The following is a 17,630-nucleotide window of genomic DNA, read 5'->3' as shown; positions in this document are numbered from 1 at the left end:
TACTGGGTGATTCATTTAACGTTTTTATGTATTAGTATGTTGTACTACTTGATACTATTATAATTGCAAAAATTATGAAAATTAATGAAAATATTTCTTTATATTATTTTAAATCATTAAAAAAAAAAAAATTTCTTTAAGAAACAAATGTTTGCTATTTATTTATTTTTTAATTTACTTTATTTACGCGTTTTAAATTCATCATTATATGACAAAATATATTTTTAGTCTAGGTACTTTGTTATATACAAACCAAATTTTGGACGAGTATTTCGTGAATTATAAATATTTAAAATTTTTAATGAGCAGAGTAGTGTAGTACAGGGGTACTTCACAAAATACTGGTCCACTTATTCGTTCGTCAAAACTTTAAATACTTATAACTAATAAACTATAATTATTATCAGACACTTGATTTTATACATCGAAATACCCCAAATAGTATTATGCTTCAAAGTATGAAATCAGCAACGAATTCTTTTATCCAAAAGATTAAATACTTAAAAAGTTATTACGATTAAAATTATAATTTTACTAAATTTGTTGGTTTTAGCGGCTCAAAATAATATAATATAAAAATTTTCAAAAACGTTAGTGATTTTTGAATTAACGATTATCTTACTTAAATGAATCACCCCGTATTTTTAATATAAGCTCAATACACTAGTAAAATATAAATATTTAGATAGGTACACATGCACATATACATATATAATATTGTTGCCGTGTATCAGAGTGGGAGGGAATCGCGTGTGAGATGTCCTGCAAAGTTTGGCGAATTAAACACATATTGTGTACATGTACGTAATAATGTATATTATTTGTTATTAAATGTACTTATTGTTATAGGTAAGTTCCACGCGGTAGTAAACGCAATTATTTTGACATGCATGATTATTATCTAGATTCAACGATATAGTTTTTAATAATATCGCTCTGCGCTGTATTCTATAGTAACATTGTAAGTAAAGAATAGGTATTAAAACAGAAGTACGGGATAGACTGACACCGGAAATATCAGCATTCAACCGAATACAAAACGTATCCTAATAATCGAAATGTATATACAGTTGCACATTAAGCGCATTATTCATTTCATGTCGTTGAAGTGATTAAAATCATATTCTTTTTAAGCATTTTATTGTAAAATATTATCATGCATGAATATTTTTTAGTTTTATGATCATTTATTACAGATGTATTGACATATTTGAACATTTTAATTAACTAAAAGTCCAAGTTTTCGTGAGTATAAATTATTAATGTTTTTTATGAGAATTTTTTATATTTTTAGAGGTTAAAACGTATAATATTAATAAAGTATAAACAACAAGAGTATAAAAAATTAAAAAAAAAAATTGTAGTTAACACGCGTGTATCTATAATTGCCCATAACAAATGGACAACAATTTTCAAGTGTCCATCTAAAATTTTGAATTAAATATATTTAAAGAAATTGACAAATCTCCGCTATCTTTTTAAAAATATATGAATCTGTTCTAGTGAAGCTGTGATCATAATTATTAAAAAATTTCAAATATGACAACCCTAAACGACTGGACGTGTAATAAATCTTGCAATAACTAAAAATTATAATTCGTATTTTTTCTTTTATACTTTCAATATGAATACATAGATATAAGATATGACAAATTTAATGAATTATTAATAACGTAATATTATTTATAACATCATTAGTAGGATGTGACAGCCCGGTTTGTTTTCAAAAACAATTTTCCTTGTACCTATCTTATTTTTAATATTGAAATCCATTGGGATGACAGTATGACACTATAATAAAGCAAAACTAATAAGTTATTATACTATGCCTAACGTATCAGAAAAACATAAATGGCCTTGAATTGCCTATACGAAACGCCGTCTTACAAATAAATAATAATATGCATATTACTTTGTAAATTATTAATAGATTAGTAATATTATTAATTAAAATAATACAAATTTCAAACACAACCACAAACAGTTCACCAACAGCTATCCATACAAATATTTAATTAAGTTTCTTCCCTATTTTCACATAACCATGATACTATAATTAAATTTATAAAGTATTTAAAAGTCAAAATATCGTATTTTTTTTATTTTATTATTTTTTTTAAGTATTATCAATTGTAATAATTTAAATGTTAAAAATAAATATTTAACAAAAATATTTTTGCTTATCTCAGTGTTATATTTCAAATTAATTTAAAAATGTTCTAATCAAAAAGCGTTTAATACTAGTAAATTATAAAAGAAATTCATATTACGGTTGACAAATAAATGGTTAAGTTCAAAAAGCGGGTCTAGATTAAAAATTGTACAAAATGAAACTCCATAAAAAATAAATTACAAAGACTGAATGCTTTTAGAAAAAATAAATAAAAATACTGAATTCCGATATATACTAAATTCAGGAATTCTGTTCAAATACAAATTAGAGTTATGAAGAAAACAGATATGGACTGATAAATCATGATTGATAAAAATATAAAGATAAAACGTCCATGAATCAATACGATAAAATACTAAATAACTAAAAATGACAACAGCGGTGGTGCACATGTAAACTATATAATCAAATAGTGTTTATATTTCTATTAAATCAGAAAATAGAAGTACTTATAAAAGTTCATTAAATACGACTGATTTTAGGCTTAAAGAAAATTGATAAACAAATTCATATTAGATTCCACGATTAAAATAAATTTAAGTGCGAATATTGTGCAATTATGGTGATCAGATCAAAATAATAAATCACATAATCAAGCTAACTCAAGACCCAAAAACAGTGACAAAAGCAGTCACAAATAAATAACTAATTGAAATTTCCGAGAAAATACTAATAAAATACAATATAGACGCTAAACGGTGAAATTTTTATTCGAAATCTAGATTAGATTATCAACGTCAACGCCAGTTTGTGTATAAAAAGTAAATCTAACAAAATCGCCGTCGATTCGAATGGCATAGTCAACATATCAAACTGAGAGATAAATTCATAACGTGAAGCTGATGTACACTTACCGTAGTAAAATAATTTATGAATTCAGTACAATCTGGATTTATTAGATTTTAAATATATGTTTAAAATAAACTTTATCTAAAAGTAAACAACAATAATATACCAAAAATATAGAATTCTCAAGAGTTTTATTTTTGTACTGTTGATTATTATAATAACTTATGAACAATAAAATTATGTCTTAGACTAAATAGAATAATGAGCTTATTGATTTTACAATAATTCAATGATTTTATTAAATATGCTACCACCATCGTCTGGAGCAGTAAAATGATTTAATCATTAACTTTAAAAGTGGTTTTTAGTAAAAAATTGGATTTAGTTGATGTATAAAAATCAAATGTAAAATCTTCTCTGCACCTTTCTTTCAATTTAATCACGAAAAACAAAATATAAAAAAATCAAGTAAAATCACATATTTTCGCAGAAACTAAATTTCGATAAAATCTATTTTCTTCTTTCTTTTTTAGTTGTAATTCAAAAACATATAGTTACACAAGTTACATAATTTAATTGTTCAATTAATATTTTTTTACATGCATTTTTAACACATTTTATGAAAGGACCTCCACGTATATTTTTCTTACTGCAATTAAATCATATCGAAAATAAAAAATCGAAATCTTTTATTTATAGACATTTAGAATTAAAATATTCACAAAATCATAAAAATATGTAAATAATTTTGAAGAATAAAATGTATAATGTTTTTAATTTTGACTCTTAAGCATTAAACATTTAATACTCACATAATATGCTTTTATTCAAACAACATTTAGTTGTATAGATACTTAAACACTTATCTAATGTATTTTATTTAAATTATTATTTTCTATAAATAATACATTTTTAAATAATTTGAATAATTTTAAAGTAATGGACATTCTTGACTTTTTCTAACTTTTTAAGTATTGATAAAAGTATTAAACATTAGTCTAAAAGATAAGATTGTAAATATAATATAAGTTGATCTTATAACAATTTAAAAATATTTTAAATACGTTATCACATTTTTTTTATATATACATTTTTTAAATTAAAATATTAAAAATGTTTGTGATAATCGTGACCATATGTAAATTATTTTTTTTTTTTTTTATAAATGTATTACATTTTCAAGAAATCGAATACAAAGTTTATTATAAGTTATTTGTACTGACACTTTAAAATATCATAAATGTATATTTTTTTTTAATCAGATTTTAATTTCAAATTGTGAAGAAATTAGATGCTTAAACTAAAATAACAATTCTTTTAGCTATATTTTTGCACTTTGAAAACATTAAAACTTGATATGAGAACGTATTTGCCAGAAAATCCAATATCAATAAAATCTTATTATTTAAAAATATACCTCTAAGAAAACTTCTAAATTCTCCTCACTATGTCTCAAATTCTGACCTCAAACTTCTATTTGTTCATGACGAAGTAAAAATTAATTTCAAATTTTTTCAAGATCGTCTTTCCTTCCACAATAACTTGATACTGATTCTGGCAGTCCCCTTTATATCTGGCAATCCATCGAGATGACATAAATGAAAATAGTGCTGTGATCTTCTATCTTCTCCAATATGAACTAACACATTTCATCCTAATCGATTAATACAATAAATAAATGAAATTCAAGTCCTAGTGTTATATATTATTATTTTTTTTTTTTTTTTTATTGGACTTATGCCCGACGACTAAGGTCATTAACTGTTGTAGGAATTATGAACTGTGGTAAGGGTAAATTTGGTACGACAGGTTGTTTTTTACGATTGTTACGGTTGTTACTGTTGATAGCAAACACGTATGAATGTGGCAAGGTTTTTAACCACTATAAACCCGAGTGGTCACCCAATCCGGGAGCTAGTAGCTGGCTGTTACTTACTCCCAGACGCATTCCGCGACTGGCAGAACCAACGAGCGACACCAAACCTTTGAGTGTTATTAATGACTTTTCTCACGCGTTTGTATAAGAAAAAAAGTGTGTAGTTGTAGTGATTTTTTTTTTTTTTTCATTAATTTGCAATAAAAATATAACTAATGTGCATATGTTCAAACGCATTACCTTTTACTCATAAACTTAATAAGCTATACTCTTAAGGATTGTATACAATATAAATAAACAAAAAAAAAAAGAACGTATTTTATCATTGTTTAAAATACATTATGACATTTTAAAATATTTATATTGTTTTGAAGTTATTTATAATGTAAAACCACTAAAACCATTCATGCTGTTCCATTGTATGTGGGTATTGTAAATTTTTAAATTAAAAGTAGCATGCAATATTAAATTAAATTATATTATAATAATAAATTAATATAATTAATATAATATATAAGAATTTTTGTTGACAAAAATAAATACAACCTACCATATTAAAAAAAGAAAAATAAATAATACTAACGCTAAAAAAATATGTATAAATATAAAATAAAATATCATACAAATATAAAATGATAAACCATCTTTAATAAGAATTTTATTGAAATCAAACTGAATACACATTATTACATTTATTTTAAGCTATTTATTCCATAAAGTTATGATTAAAATACCGTTGCTGAAATTGGCTTAAAAGTTAATAACATCTATTAATATAATATGAAAAAAATTTCAAAATATCTAATGATACAATATAGCACTATGTAGACTAAAATGTGTTCAATCTATTTTATTATTAACAGAAAAATAAATTGAAACAAATTGTAAATCCTTATCCTTGTCTTTAAATTTCAGATTCTGAGAATAGATATGATGTATATTATTTTTTCTTACATTTTCGTAATGAATTACGAGCAATAAAATAGCTTAAAATATATTCAATTGGAATTACGATTTCTGATAGAAAATTAAATATAGTTGGTACCTCAAAGGTAAAAACTATTGCTTTTAAAAACAATTAAGACTTGAACATAGCTAAATTATAATTTTTGTAAACTAGATTTGTATTTGATAAAATTGGTTTTTTTTAATTTTTTGAAATTTAAATTAATAGCCCGGGATGAAGATATACAAATCTGTACCATAATTTATAATTTTTTACGAGATAACTGAGGATTCTTTATTTACATTACACAAAACTAGTTTCTATACCATTGATAATATGGATCGTAAGTAATTACTCAATAATTTACCTATATTCAATTCATTAATATGCTATTAACTTTTAATAAATTAAGCATAAATAATGTAAATTTAAATGGGAATTTTTTCTCGAAAATATTTTTAACATACATCAGTAATAAATAACTCTTATGAATAAACCTACCATTATCCACTATATTCTTTATAACATATAGGTAATTTCTTTAGACGCTTTAAAATGCTAACAACAAAAATTTTATTTTATTAGTTAACAAATATTTAAATTTTACTTTTTTTTAAATTAAATAACATGCATTACGTTGAGCTATTTTATATAGTCTTTATAAATTAAAATGATTTACATCGTATTCAACTCATGGAAATTATTATAATTTACAAATTGTGTGATATTTTATAAGTTATTACTAGATGTCATAAGTGATAACGTTAATATTTATTTATTTGAACAATACATATACAAATTGCCTGAATTAAATTAAAATAGGATTATTATATTTTAAAAGACTTTGATTAAAGTTCATGACTTTTTTTTTTTGTCAATAATGTTATATAAATTGTATAAAAAAAAATAAAATTACTCATACGGAATAAAAACATTATCATTTTGTAATTCAAACTTGAGAATTAAATAGGTTCAAGTGTATTTAATATTATTTTGTAGAAGGATTTAATATTGGTCAAAATTTGTTTAACATTACTGTTATTGTATACACAAAAACGTATATTTTATGTTTTTCATAATTTTATTTTGGTTTTGAGGATATTGCTACGTTATTCAAATTGTGTTGTTTGAGAACGCATGTTTATTATTTTCTTTTCAGACAATCTTGGAAACGGTGATATGGCTTACGGATATTTCAGTCAACGATCGTTGATTCCAATAACAATTGTATTTTCATTTTCTTAGGCCAAACTGTATTTTGATTGTTGTTTCCAATACCTATGTTATATGTTATATGATTTTGTTGAATAAAAATCAAAAAATAAATAAATAATATGTCAATAAGGAGGGTATAATAATTGTTTATGTATGCAAATACCTGTACTAATTTTTAAATAAGGTTTAAATTAAATTCAGATTGAATTAAACTTTTATGACGCTGTTACATAAGCATAATGTGTGAGCAGCCAAAGATCATATTTTATTCCTAAAGGGAGACACTTATTATCAATCCATTCGTATTTATCATATTTCAAGTTAACCTTTTATATTTATAAAATATTTTCCATGTGGTACCTTCAATTGTTATTATCTCATAGAACTTAATTATAGTAGCATATGAATTATTACTCTATTTGTATTGGTTATCATCTACTTTAATATGGATTATATTATAAGTATGCCAGTAAATAATGGATTTTAAATTTTATAACTTAATATCAATTATTTACAAACAAAACTATACAGTTTTTGTATAAGAAAAAATATCAATTATTATTTATTTACAAAATGTTATTTAACATTATACACTATAATACTGTATAATATAAGCTTTTGTGAGAGTTTATGAAAATCAATTATTAAAATAAATTCTGGAAACTATTTACTGGCACAAATCTATTATTTTTGTTTGTTATAAACAACGGGTATAATATATATTCATATACTCTTAAAAATAAACAAGGACTAAGATATTTTTTGTATTATGTTTGTGCAAAACACAACTCTAATCAAATGAAATACAATTTGTGTTTTTAAACAATTTTTTTGATAAGTTAATAAGTAATCGACACCTTTAAGGTAAATATAAAACCGTATAAAACCAATAAATAACAATATGTCAACCCGTCATAAAAATATGTATTATATGCGTAAAGTTTGACTCTATAACATCCAAAAATATTATTGTAAGCTTATAACGATGACGATGCGTACAATTATTATTAAAATATATTATTTTAAATGATTTTACGATTAATTCTCACTGTATCTGGTGGTGGAATGTACTATAATGCGTACGTTTTATTTACGGTAGTAATGCAGTAATATAATAATAGTATTATACGAACTATTACGCACACATTATCGTTATATTCAACTCGGGAAAACTTTTCGTTATCGCGTGTGCCACAAGTCTGATTCTCTACGTAAAATATGGTTTATAATATCATTTATATACAAATATTAAACACATTAATTTATACTTTCGATATCGTTTTCGAAAATAATAACAATATTAAAATGACATGCTTTCCCGTCTTTATTCGTTTGCTGTTATTAAATGTTTATGTTATTATATTGTTACTCTGGAGACGTCACTTATTCAATCGTTTTATAATATGATATATTATGGCACTATAAGTACCTGCAGGGCGATAAATATTTCATGTTATAAGCATTTCATCATATTAACATGTAGAATAAAATTTAAGAAACCAAATCTTCGTTTATTTTCTTCTATTTACGTGCAAAGATACATTTAATAGTCAAACTAAATATTAATAAAATCATTTCTACCTATCTGAAAAACGTACCAACCCTTGATTTTTGATAAACTATCGCTTGATGACTAGATCTGGACTACTTGTTTTAAACTAAACGACAATCAGCAGCTAATTCTAGATTTATTACCATTTCCAAATTATTATCAATTACCATCAAAAGCTCAAACAATAATCTTCATAAAAATAGCAGTCTGGTCATATTAAAATAAATTAAATATTTAAATCTTGGAACGCTCCAGATATTTCAGTCTATTTTTTATCGTCAAATTGTCTCCACTCAGTGATATAACACAAATAATAATTGTCATAAAGATGTCATTATTTAAACACTAGATTGGTTAGTAACAAGCCATTAGTCACTACCACTCACTTTACCAATAAGAAACGCTGTTTTTATCTTTGAATAGAACTGCGTCAACCCACTGCATCAGTACCTACATATTAAAGAACTTAAAAATTCGACCTAGAATCCGATGCCTACAAAAGTAGCCGATTTGTCCATCATTGATGAAACAAAAAAAACCTCAAAACCTGCGTACGTATATAGATAACTCAGTAATATAAACATTTACAGAAATGCCTATCCGACAAGTCGGTAAATCCCATTGCAAATCGTCTGATCAATAGACTGTAATTGAAATTTGGAAATCACAAGTCAAACTTAATATACATTTCGCTTGACGGGTCAAATGTCCGTCGTCTTTAAAATAAAATAAAAAAATACCGTGAGGGATTTAAATGTCGACAGAGCTCGTAGGTATATATATTACAGTTTATATCGCCAAAGACGTAATTTAACCAATAATGTAAATTTTCTACGTCCAAAAACTCAACGTCAATCTATGCATTCTTTTCCTACAGACGACTATTGTTAAAAAATGTTAATGTGGTCTGAGTCTGTGCGGCTATTGTTGTTCAATTACTAATTTGAATACTCGTCGTTGTGGTGATCTGGTTGATGATGAATTCAAATGTAAAATGTCTTGAATTCTAAAATGTTTGAATCGTGAGGTAGAAGAAAAATGCACAAGAATTGGTCTTTTTAAAATTTAATAGTAAATCTTGGTTGAAATACATTTTGCGATAAGTTAAAGTGGTTGTCTGACTTTGATACTATGTAAATATCCTCTCTTTCCAATCAAAAAGAAATACTAATTATAAGCGTTTCATTCTGAATACAATTTTCTTGATTATTAAAGAAAATGATTACAGATTATCTAAATTTGACGATAATGATAATGATTAATGATTTTCATAATCATTATAACATACCTAGTAGCGAATAGATTTCAGTGAAAACTCAATTTAAAGTGCAAATGACTTACCGGAATAAACAATAGTTGTACATATAGATTAAGATTTTAACATCATTATCTCTTTTGTTTGGCGTTATATTGTAATACAATAATAAATACTAATAATTAATATTTTGTGAATATTATACTTAAATAAGTTTAAAACTTGATTATTTTTATGTGGAATATCTATGTAAAAGGCATTAATCCAAAATTTTGTTTAAACATATGGTTCATATATGATTCATGATATAAAAGTATTTAGTGACAAAATACAATTATTAACATGACAACACAATTTTTCAAATTAATAACTGAAGATACATTTTCATTTATCAGAAATTATGATATACTTATCGAATAAAACATAAAAAAAAAAAAAAATGACTTAAGGAGCTTCAGATAAGATCTCAAAACTTTCACAATCATTCATGATTTACTTCATATACACAACTTTACCAACAACTTCAGCAACTGCACAACATAATTTATCTTCTCTTCGCAGATTAAAAATTTGAATGCGCGATTTGGTTAAACACTTAAATATACGTTTCATTACTTAATTTTTACAGAAATGTCAATATTAAGAAATTATGAAGACATAATAGAAGCATTTGCAAAATCAATTAATTTTTTACAATTATATTTAAATATTCTTTTATTGTGTGTATGTTTTTATTATTTATTAATTATTCTTATTCCTCATTTGTTATTACTAAATAGTCAAAATATATATGTATTAAAAAGTATGTTCAATGTAGGTACTCGTAAAAAAAAAAAATTATAGGAGTGTAAAAGAGAGCGTAAATTTGTGTAAAAACAACTAATTCACCCATGACCAATGAACATTGATAAATAGTAAAATATATTTAAAAAAATAATTAAAAAATACTGGATTTAAGCTGATACACTCTCGTATATGAATCCACACATAAATAAATAATTTTCTTATATCAAGATACAATATATAAAAATGTTTTTTTAAATTTTTTTTTGAAATATTACTTTATTTAACTATATTTAACTATATCTGTGCAACATATTATGATATTGTATCGTTTTATAAAATGTATATATTTTATTTTGTCGTAAACAAAGAAATTCATAATATTTTAAATTTCAATTTACCTACAACAACATCATATTGTATAATATGATCATTGACGTTGACATCTCTTTTGCTTATATTACCTTTTCGGAGGTTTTACCATTTCGGAGGTTCTCGTCCTACGGTTAAATTACGTGCTTTATTCACATAATATGTTGCGTTGGTACTTACGTTTAGGAAACGACGAGCGGATGAATATTTTTATTTTTTTGTAAATCGATGCCGGAATGAAACGACGATTGAAATGACCGCCAACGGTTCCGTTTTGTTCATACAGTGTAAAGGACCCGATAGATATACGCGTATTGGCACGCGCGCATAAAAGTTTCCAAAGAGGCTTAGGTTTTTTTTTCAAATAAATCTGAGAGAGAGTAAGTAAATAATAATAATAATATATAAACCTTTACAGTGTTTGTATATTGAAAAAGTTGTCTAATAAATCGGCTGCGGTCGAGCGGAGTACTATAAAGAGTGGTTGATTTTTTTATATATACCTAAACACGAAGTCTATATAACTACTTATACTTATGTACATAGCGATACATCATATATTTTTATATTATGATATTTATATTACGTATCGCCGTATCGGAGCCATCCTTGGACCTCGATTTAAAAAGTGGGGAAATACTATTATAATGGAAAAGACGTTTTTTTTTTTTTTTTTATTGTTCATTTGGTTATATCTAAAGTTTTTATTTAACTGTCATTCAACCAATTACTCATAATTATTATAAATAAGTAAACTGAAACAAGAAATGAAAAAATAATAACTTATCTATTTCAAAATACTATGAAATAAACATTTTGTCTGTACAACAAACAAAACGGTACATACGAGTATGTCACCATTTTCAAAACTTATACTACAGCGAAGTCTCTATAACATAATATTATATATCTATATATGTATGTAAGTAAATATTAATTCAAACTATAGCGTTTCCATATTAAATCGTGAATTTTGCTGATTTTGCCGATTTTGGAAAATACACATAATATTATATAAAATAATAATAACAATAATAATGATAACAATAAGTATATAATTTTATTATGAATCGCTTGCGTGTGTAATTTATTAAACGAATCGCATAAACGCACACTTGACGTCGTCATCGTCGTCGTCGTCATCGTATTATTATTATCATTATTATTTATTGGCCTCGTAACGCATATATTCACTATATATAGTCAGCGGTCTCAGGGCCCCTGTCGTATGCAATAATAAATTCAATAAGCCTTCCCGACCCAGTCCTTATTCTTATATATTGTGTTTGTGTGTGGATGTGTGTGTGTGTTATATACCTTTGTGTTTGGGGATAAAAGCGGAGAATGAAAAACGACGGCAGCGATATTATTATCGTTTCGCGTTCAAAGGGCAAACGGAAGATTTTTTTTTTTTTTATTCATATATATACATACATACAAATAGCTTGTTGCTTTTTAGAGTAGAACAAGAGTGAAAAACAGAACAAAAAAAAAAAAAAAATCATCAGAGAACGAATCTTTTGAAGAGGAATTTTTAATTTGTGTTTGTCTGTTGTTGGGATCATCGAGTGTGTAAAAACAAACTTTTCGTACGCATCACGGAAATTTACAACAATTTTTTTCCCTTATAATTGCTTGGTGCACCTCCACAACGTTGGACTAATTCCGGACTATTATTACATAATAATGCATCACAAAGCGGCGTTTGTACCGCCTTTGTAGTGTGCGATATACATATCATATTGATAAATACCAACATCGATTACATCGTCGAATGAATTTGTTGTCGGAGATTATTTCGAAAAAATGAAAAATGTTGAGGTGCTAAGGCCTGTAACCCCTTGAGCTTCTTCCTGTGACCATAGATAATATACACTATTTTCGTACATATGTATAATGGAAAATACCATTGCTATATACAATGTCAGTGGCATAATAGTTATGAATAAATCATGAGGAAAGTATTAAATATATATATAATACAACTTTGTATACGTAAATCTAATAATAATTCATACAATTTATTTAAAGCAAAAAAATATACAGAAAGATATTTAAAAAATAAAGGTATAATTAAAATGATAAGTGTATAGTTTCTTTAACTTGAAAGCAAATATTAATTTAAAATGCATCCTTTGAATCTGCTTGCGGTAATTATTAACGAACAAGCATAGAACAATTACACAAAAGATATCACAAAGATCCAGCATTTCTATAAATAAGATAGATTCCTAACTAAATCAAAGGTACGAGCAGTTAGGTATCAAGAGCCTTTGCCTCCTTGTGTGTTTTTTTTTTTTTTTAACGTATGTCTATACATAATTTATAATATCATACATAAAATATGCCTTGAACGATTAGGTTGATGTGGTATAGATATTAATTTAAATTCAACTAGGAATAAGCACCTGTCACAGGTAAAAACAATAAGTGAGACAGATCATACCCCTTGTACGCTACTGTATAGCTGTACAGCACTGTTGTTCAAATCCTGTTTATGCAAAAATCGTGACTTTCATCAATTTTGTGTCACAATATTTAAAAGATTTCACGGTATGCACAAGATTATTGTAATGCTTGCATGAATATTTAATAGTAAGTTTAGAAGTTATTAAACTATAAATCTACAGTCAATTTCAATACATAATCGTTGGACCACATTAATCATTATATCTTGTTTTTTTTTTTTTTTTTTTATCATAAGAAACTGCCGCCTAAAGAAGCGAGGTAATCGCCCCCACACAGCATGTCCCTAAATACACCCTCACCATTTCAAATCGACGTGTGATAATCGTCAACGACGATATTATACATTTCTACAATATGCGGAAATAAAGCCATATCATATTGTTGTAATTTTACGGCCGTTGTGTATATAACAAACATGTGTCCGAACGTGCTATATGTATAAATATAATATATTATATATTTTGAGTTAACAGGCCGTTTATAGCACGTTCGCAGTACGCACGAAATGAATGGTAATACGCGGTGATTAAACATAAAACAAGCAAAAAAATGATCGTTGGTCTTTTTTTTCCGTTTTCCCATATTACGCACGCTCAGATTAATCGTTCATTGTCGTTTATCCCACTGTCTGTTTTTCACTCCCTCTATCTCTCTTTCTTTGTTTCTGTTTCTATTCGGCTGTTTTTGTGTGTTTCTCTCTCTCGCTACCTCTCTATTTCTATATATTTGTCTGCATTTTTTTCATTCAAAGCGTTTTAAATAATAAAATACACGCACTCACACGCGGGTATTGCCCACAACGATTGCGATATTATAGTGTGGTGACGCCGTGACGGCGTAGGCAATCACGGCTACAGTTTTATTACAAGGCCGGTGAAAATATTTAAAGAAAAATTGAGCCAAGAAAGAACAACACGTAATCGCAGGTATAAAGCTATATAATATTGTATAATTATAATTATACAAGCTCATACTTCGGAAACATTACACTATCGTTTTGTCAATGCTACATTGTTATTTTTAACCGTACGTATACATAAATGTACTACTCAATCTATATATACCAATATGACAGATAATAAATTACTAATTTTTTAAGAGTGCCTGCGTATTCATCAATAACTTCAAAAATTATCAAAATTGTGTGTTATATTTTAAAACACCAATTTAAAAAATTCACGAGACGCCCAAATTAAAATTTTTAAATACAAGTTTTTTCAACAATTTATAAATAATAAGAAATAATAGTAAATGTTTATATATATTTTAGTTCAACTGTCTTAACTCATCAATAAAAGTTTAAATTACAATCAACTTATATAAGAGAAGAACTACAATTTTTATTTTTCTGATGTATTTATATAAGCATTATAAATAAATGGGATCATTAAAGTTTTTTTATTTATGTGGAAATAAATATTTATACGATGCGATTAAGTGGAATGACTCCAATACAAATTTTATAAAATTATTATAAACATTCATAATAATCAGTTTTAGTTTGTTGCTCCGAACTCCGAAGTATATGCACTGAAATTAGCAGATAAAAACATAATTCGAGAATTTCGAGAATTCGATAAGATCTCAAAAAGCCTTTCTAAGTTAAGCCAAACACTTGCGACGAGCGACAATGATCATTGGTTATTTCGTTATTTCAACACATTTTGAAAGATATCTTACGTCACGTTTAAAAGTATAAAACAATTCCTACACAATACGAAAATATATTTTTTTAAACATGGGCCGTCATCAATAATATAAATCACTCGAAACAATCCAATCCAGCGCCGCGATAAATTATTTGTCAATAAAATTCAAAACACGCGTGGTAGGTATAAATATAAAATATTGAAGAAAATCATAAAACGTCTCATACCATATTGTATATATATATATATAACTGTATAAAAACAAATGTTTTGCAAACAAAGTTTCCAAATTCATAGTCGAAACGACCACCCTGTAGAATACACCCTCGGCAAGCCACCGGAGCACCACTCCTCCGCCCATTCATCTACATCTGAGGGACGTCTCTGTACCAGTGTTTATATTATACCGTTTATAGAGCAGTGGTATACAACAGCAGTATAGTTGGTCTTTTTATTGTCGTCGTCGTTGTATTTTTTTTTTTTTTTTAATTAAACCGTCGTCGTCGTTGTCGTTATCGTATAGTCATAGTATCGCGAGGGGCAGGCAACGGACGACACGCGTGAATTAAACGGCCGTACGAAATTAATTTTTAGTCTTTTTTTTTTTTTGTAGTTTTATTGCTTTTCTCCGTATAATCACTGCGCTGTGTATAATGAATATGTATACATCACTATCGCGGTAGGACGGAATTTTAACGTTTTTGATTCCATATACGGAACACGTGACAAAATGCGCAATAATAAATACGAATACAATCGCGCGCTTTCTTGTATGATGTCCGCAGAAACGTGACGCGCCGAGACAATCAATGTATAATAGTAATATCATATTTTCAGATTAAATAGCTGCGTTCGACGATATATTATCATCTAGTTGTAAACAATTGAAGTAGTTTTAATCCAATAGTTTAATTAAATACGATACGCCAAAATGTGATAGAATGAATTAAAATATGTAAACCATAATAGGTGTAGTTAAACATATAAGCATATAAATTTATTTAAGTACTTATACTTGTATGTGTATTATATATAATGTATTTAAATACGATCAATTATATCATATTACGATAAGCGTGCACGTTCTGTAAAAATTCTACATACTTTAAATGTTTGATATATTCACAAATGTATTTATAATTATTAATTATTAGTTGTAAGGGACATATTAAGTTACATAAAAGTTATGAGAAATGATCTATTTTAAACAAAATGTAATCCTTAACCATTATCACTAAAGAACTAAAAATATATTTCTAATCAATAATTATACGTTTAGTTGTATAAATTGTAAGTTAAAGAAAAATTATTATTGTTAAAGAGTCCGGTACAAAGCCAACTATTTCTATATTTTTACGTTTTCTCATTAAGAATATTTTTGTCTAAAATTCAGTTGAATAACCGTGGATATCTTAGTTTGTTAGATAAGCTAACATCATATAAACGGATATGTCTAGTAAACAAAGTTCATTGTAATAAAACTTGGTGTTATTTTATTCTTCCTAAACAGTTTCTTATATTATAGAGATAGCCCGTTCTCGTATCGAACCTTGGTAAATTTTATGGTTTTTTTGCCAGGTTTTAGTTGTTAACTGTTATTAAAATCAAATAACCTCGGCACCTCGCGTCTAAAATGTTTTTAAAAACGTAATAATTATAATTTGATATTAAATAAGGTATCATTTTAGTAGTTTTTAAGACTAAACAGATGAACTATATTTAGTCTTTTTACACAAAAGGTATAAACACTGTGTATTAAAATATTAAATACATGTAATCAATAATATCGTTTTTATTATTATTTATACTTGGTTTAAATTTAACTAAGTTTTATTTAATATCCAATTGCAAATAACTGGAAAAATAAATAATTTAAGAAAATTGTTAATTTACCAAATTTAACGAAAATGTACCTACATTTTGTAAATAAATATATCAAACAATTTTTCTGGTACATTTCACAACTTTTCATATGTCTACAATTATTTTTATGATAATTATTGCATGCAATATATTATGTAAACTCACGTAATGTTGTCGATTGGCAGCCACGTACGACGTGCACCACTGTTTCGGCTGTACGGTCAAGTATCGTCTGCTAGACGCGGTCTGATTGCCACCAAAATCACCAAACTCCTCGGCAACATCATCATCATCGTCTACGCCTCCACTGTCATCCTGGTTATAGTCGACACCATAAACGATGCCATTTCCATTGCTACTCGATTGTCGGAAGGGCCATTGACGATTGGTGTGCATCATCTTAAGGTTAAGATACGGATGTGACGAATCGTCGAATATTATTGCTCGCAATAAACTCAATAATCGAAAATTAAACGCAGCCCGCGAGGATTTTGTGTGCGAAATACAATAATTATGTAATATTTGTAAACCGTTGGTGACTAATGCTAGTCAGGTTGGCTGAAAAATAAAAACAAAAAGGTAGCGAGTAAGCAAACATTACGTAAAAATAATAATATAGGTAGTTATTATGTTATATTCTAATAAATATGATTTCTATTAAGAAGTCATTTGGGACGAAATGGGAAAA

At 26.4% G+C, this 17,630-nt stretch overlaps 1 protein-coding gene across 1 annotated transcript in view; it reads right to left on the bottom strand.

Moving 5' to 3' along the window:
• The window catches only part of LOC112603219 (zeta-sarcoglycan), a 132,367-nt gene that overhangs the window by 87,710 nt on the left and 27,027 nt on the right, over nt 1-17,630 (bottom strand). Inside the window, exon 2 of the mRNA XM_025351707.1 lies at nt 17,108-17,500. Coding sequence (XP_025207492.1) covers nt 17,108-17,341 — 234 coding nt within the window. The 5' untranslated portion in view covers nt 17,342-17,500. The remainder of the gene's footprint in view (nt 1-17,107; nt 17,501-17,630) is intronic.

The sequence above is a fragment of the Melanaphis sacchari genome, unplaced genomic scaffold (assembly GCF_002803265.2).
Source record: "Melanaphis sacchari strain LSU unplaced genomic scaffold, SCAv2.0 Contig9_pilon_pilon, whole genome shotgun sequence".
NCBI classification, from domain to species: Eukaryota; Metazoa; Arthropoda; class Insecta; order Hemiptera; family Aphididae; genus Melanaphis; species Melanaphis sacchari.
This window is presented reverse-complemented; position numbering and strand designations above follow the sequence as displayed.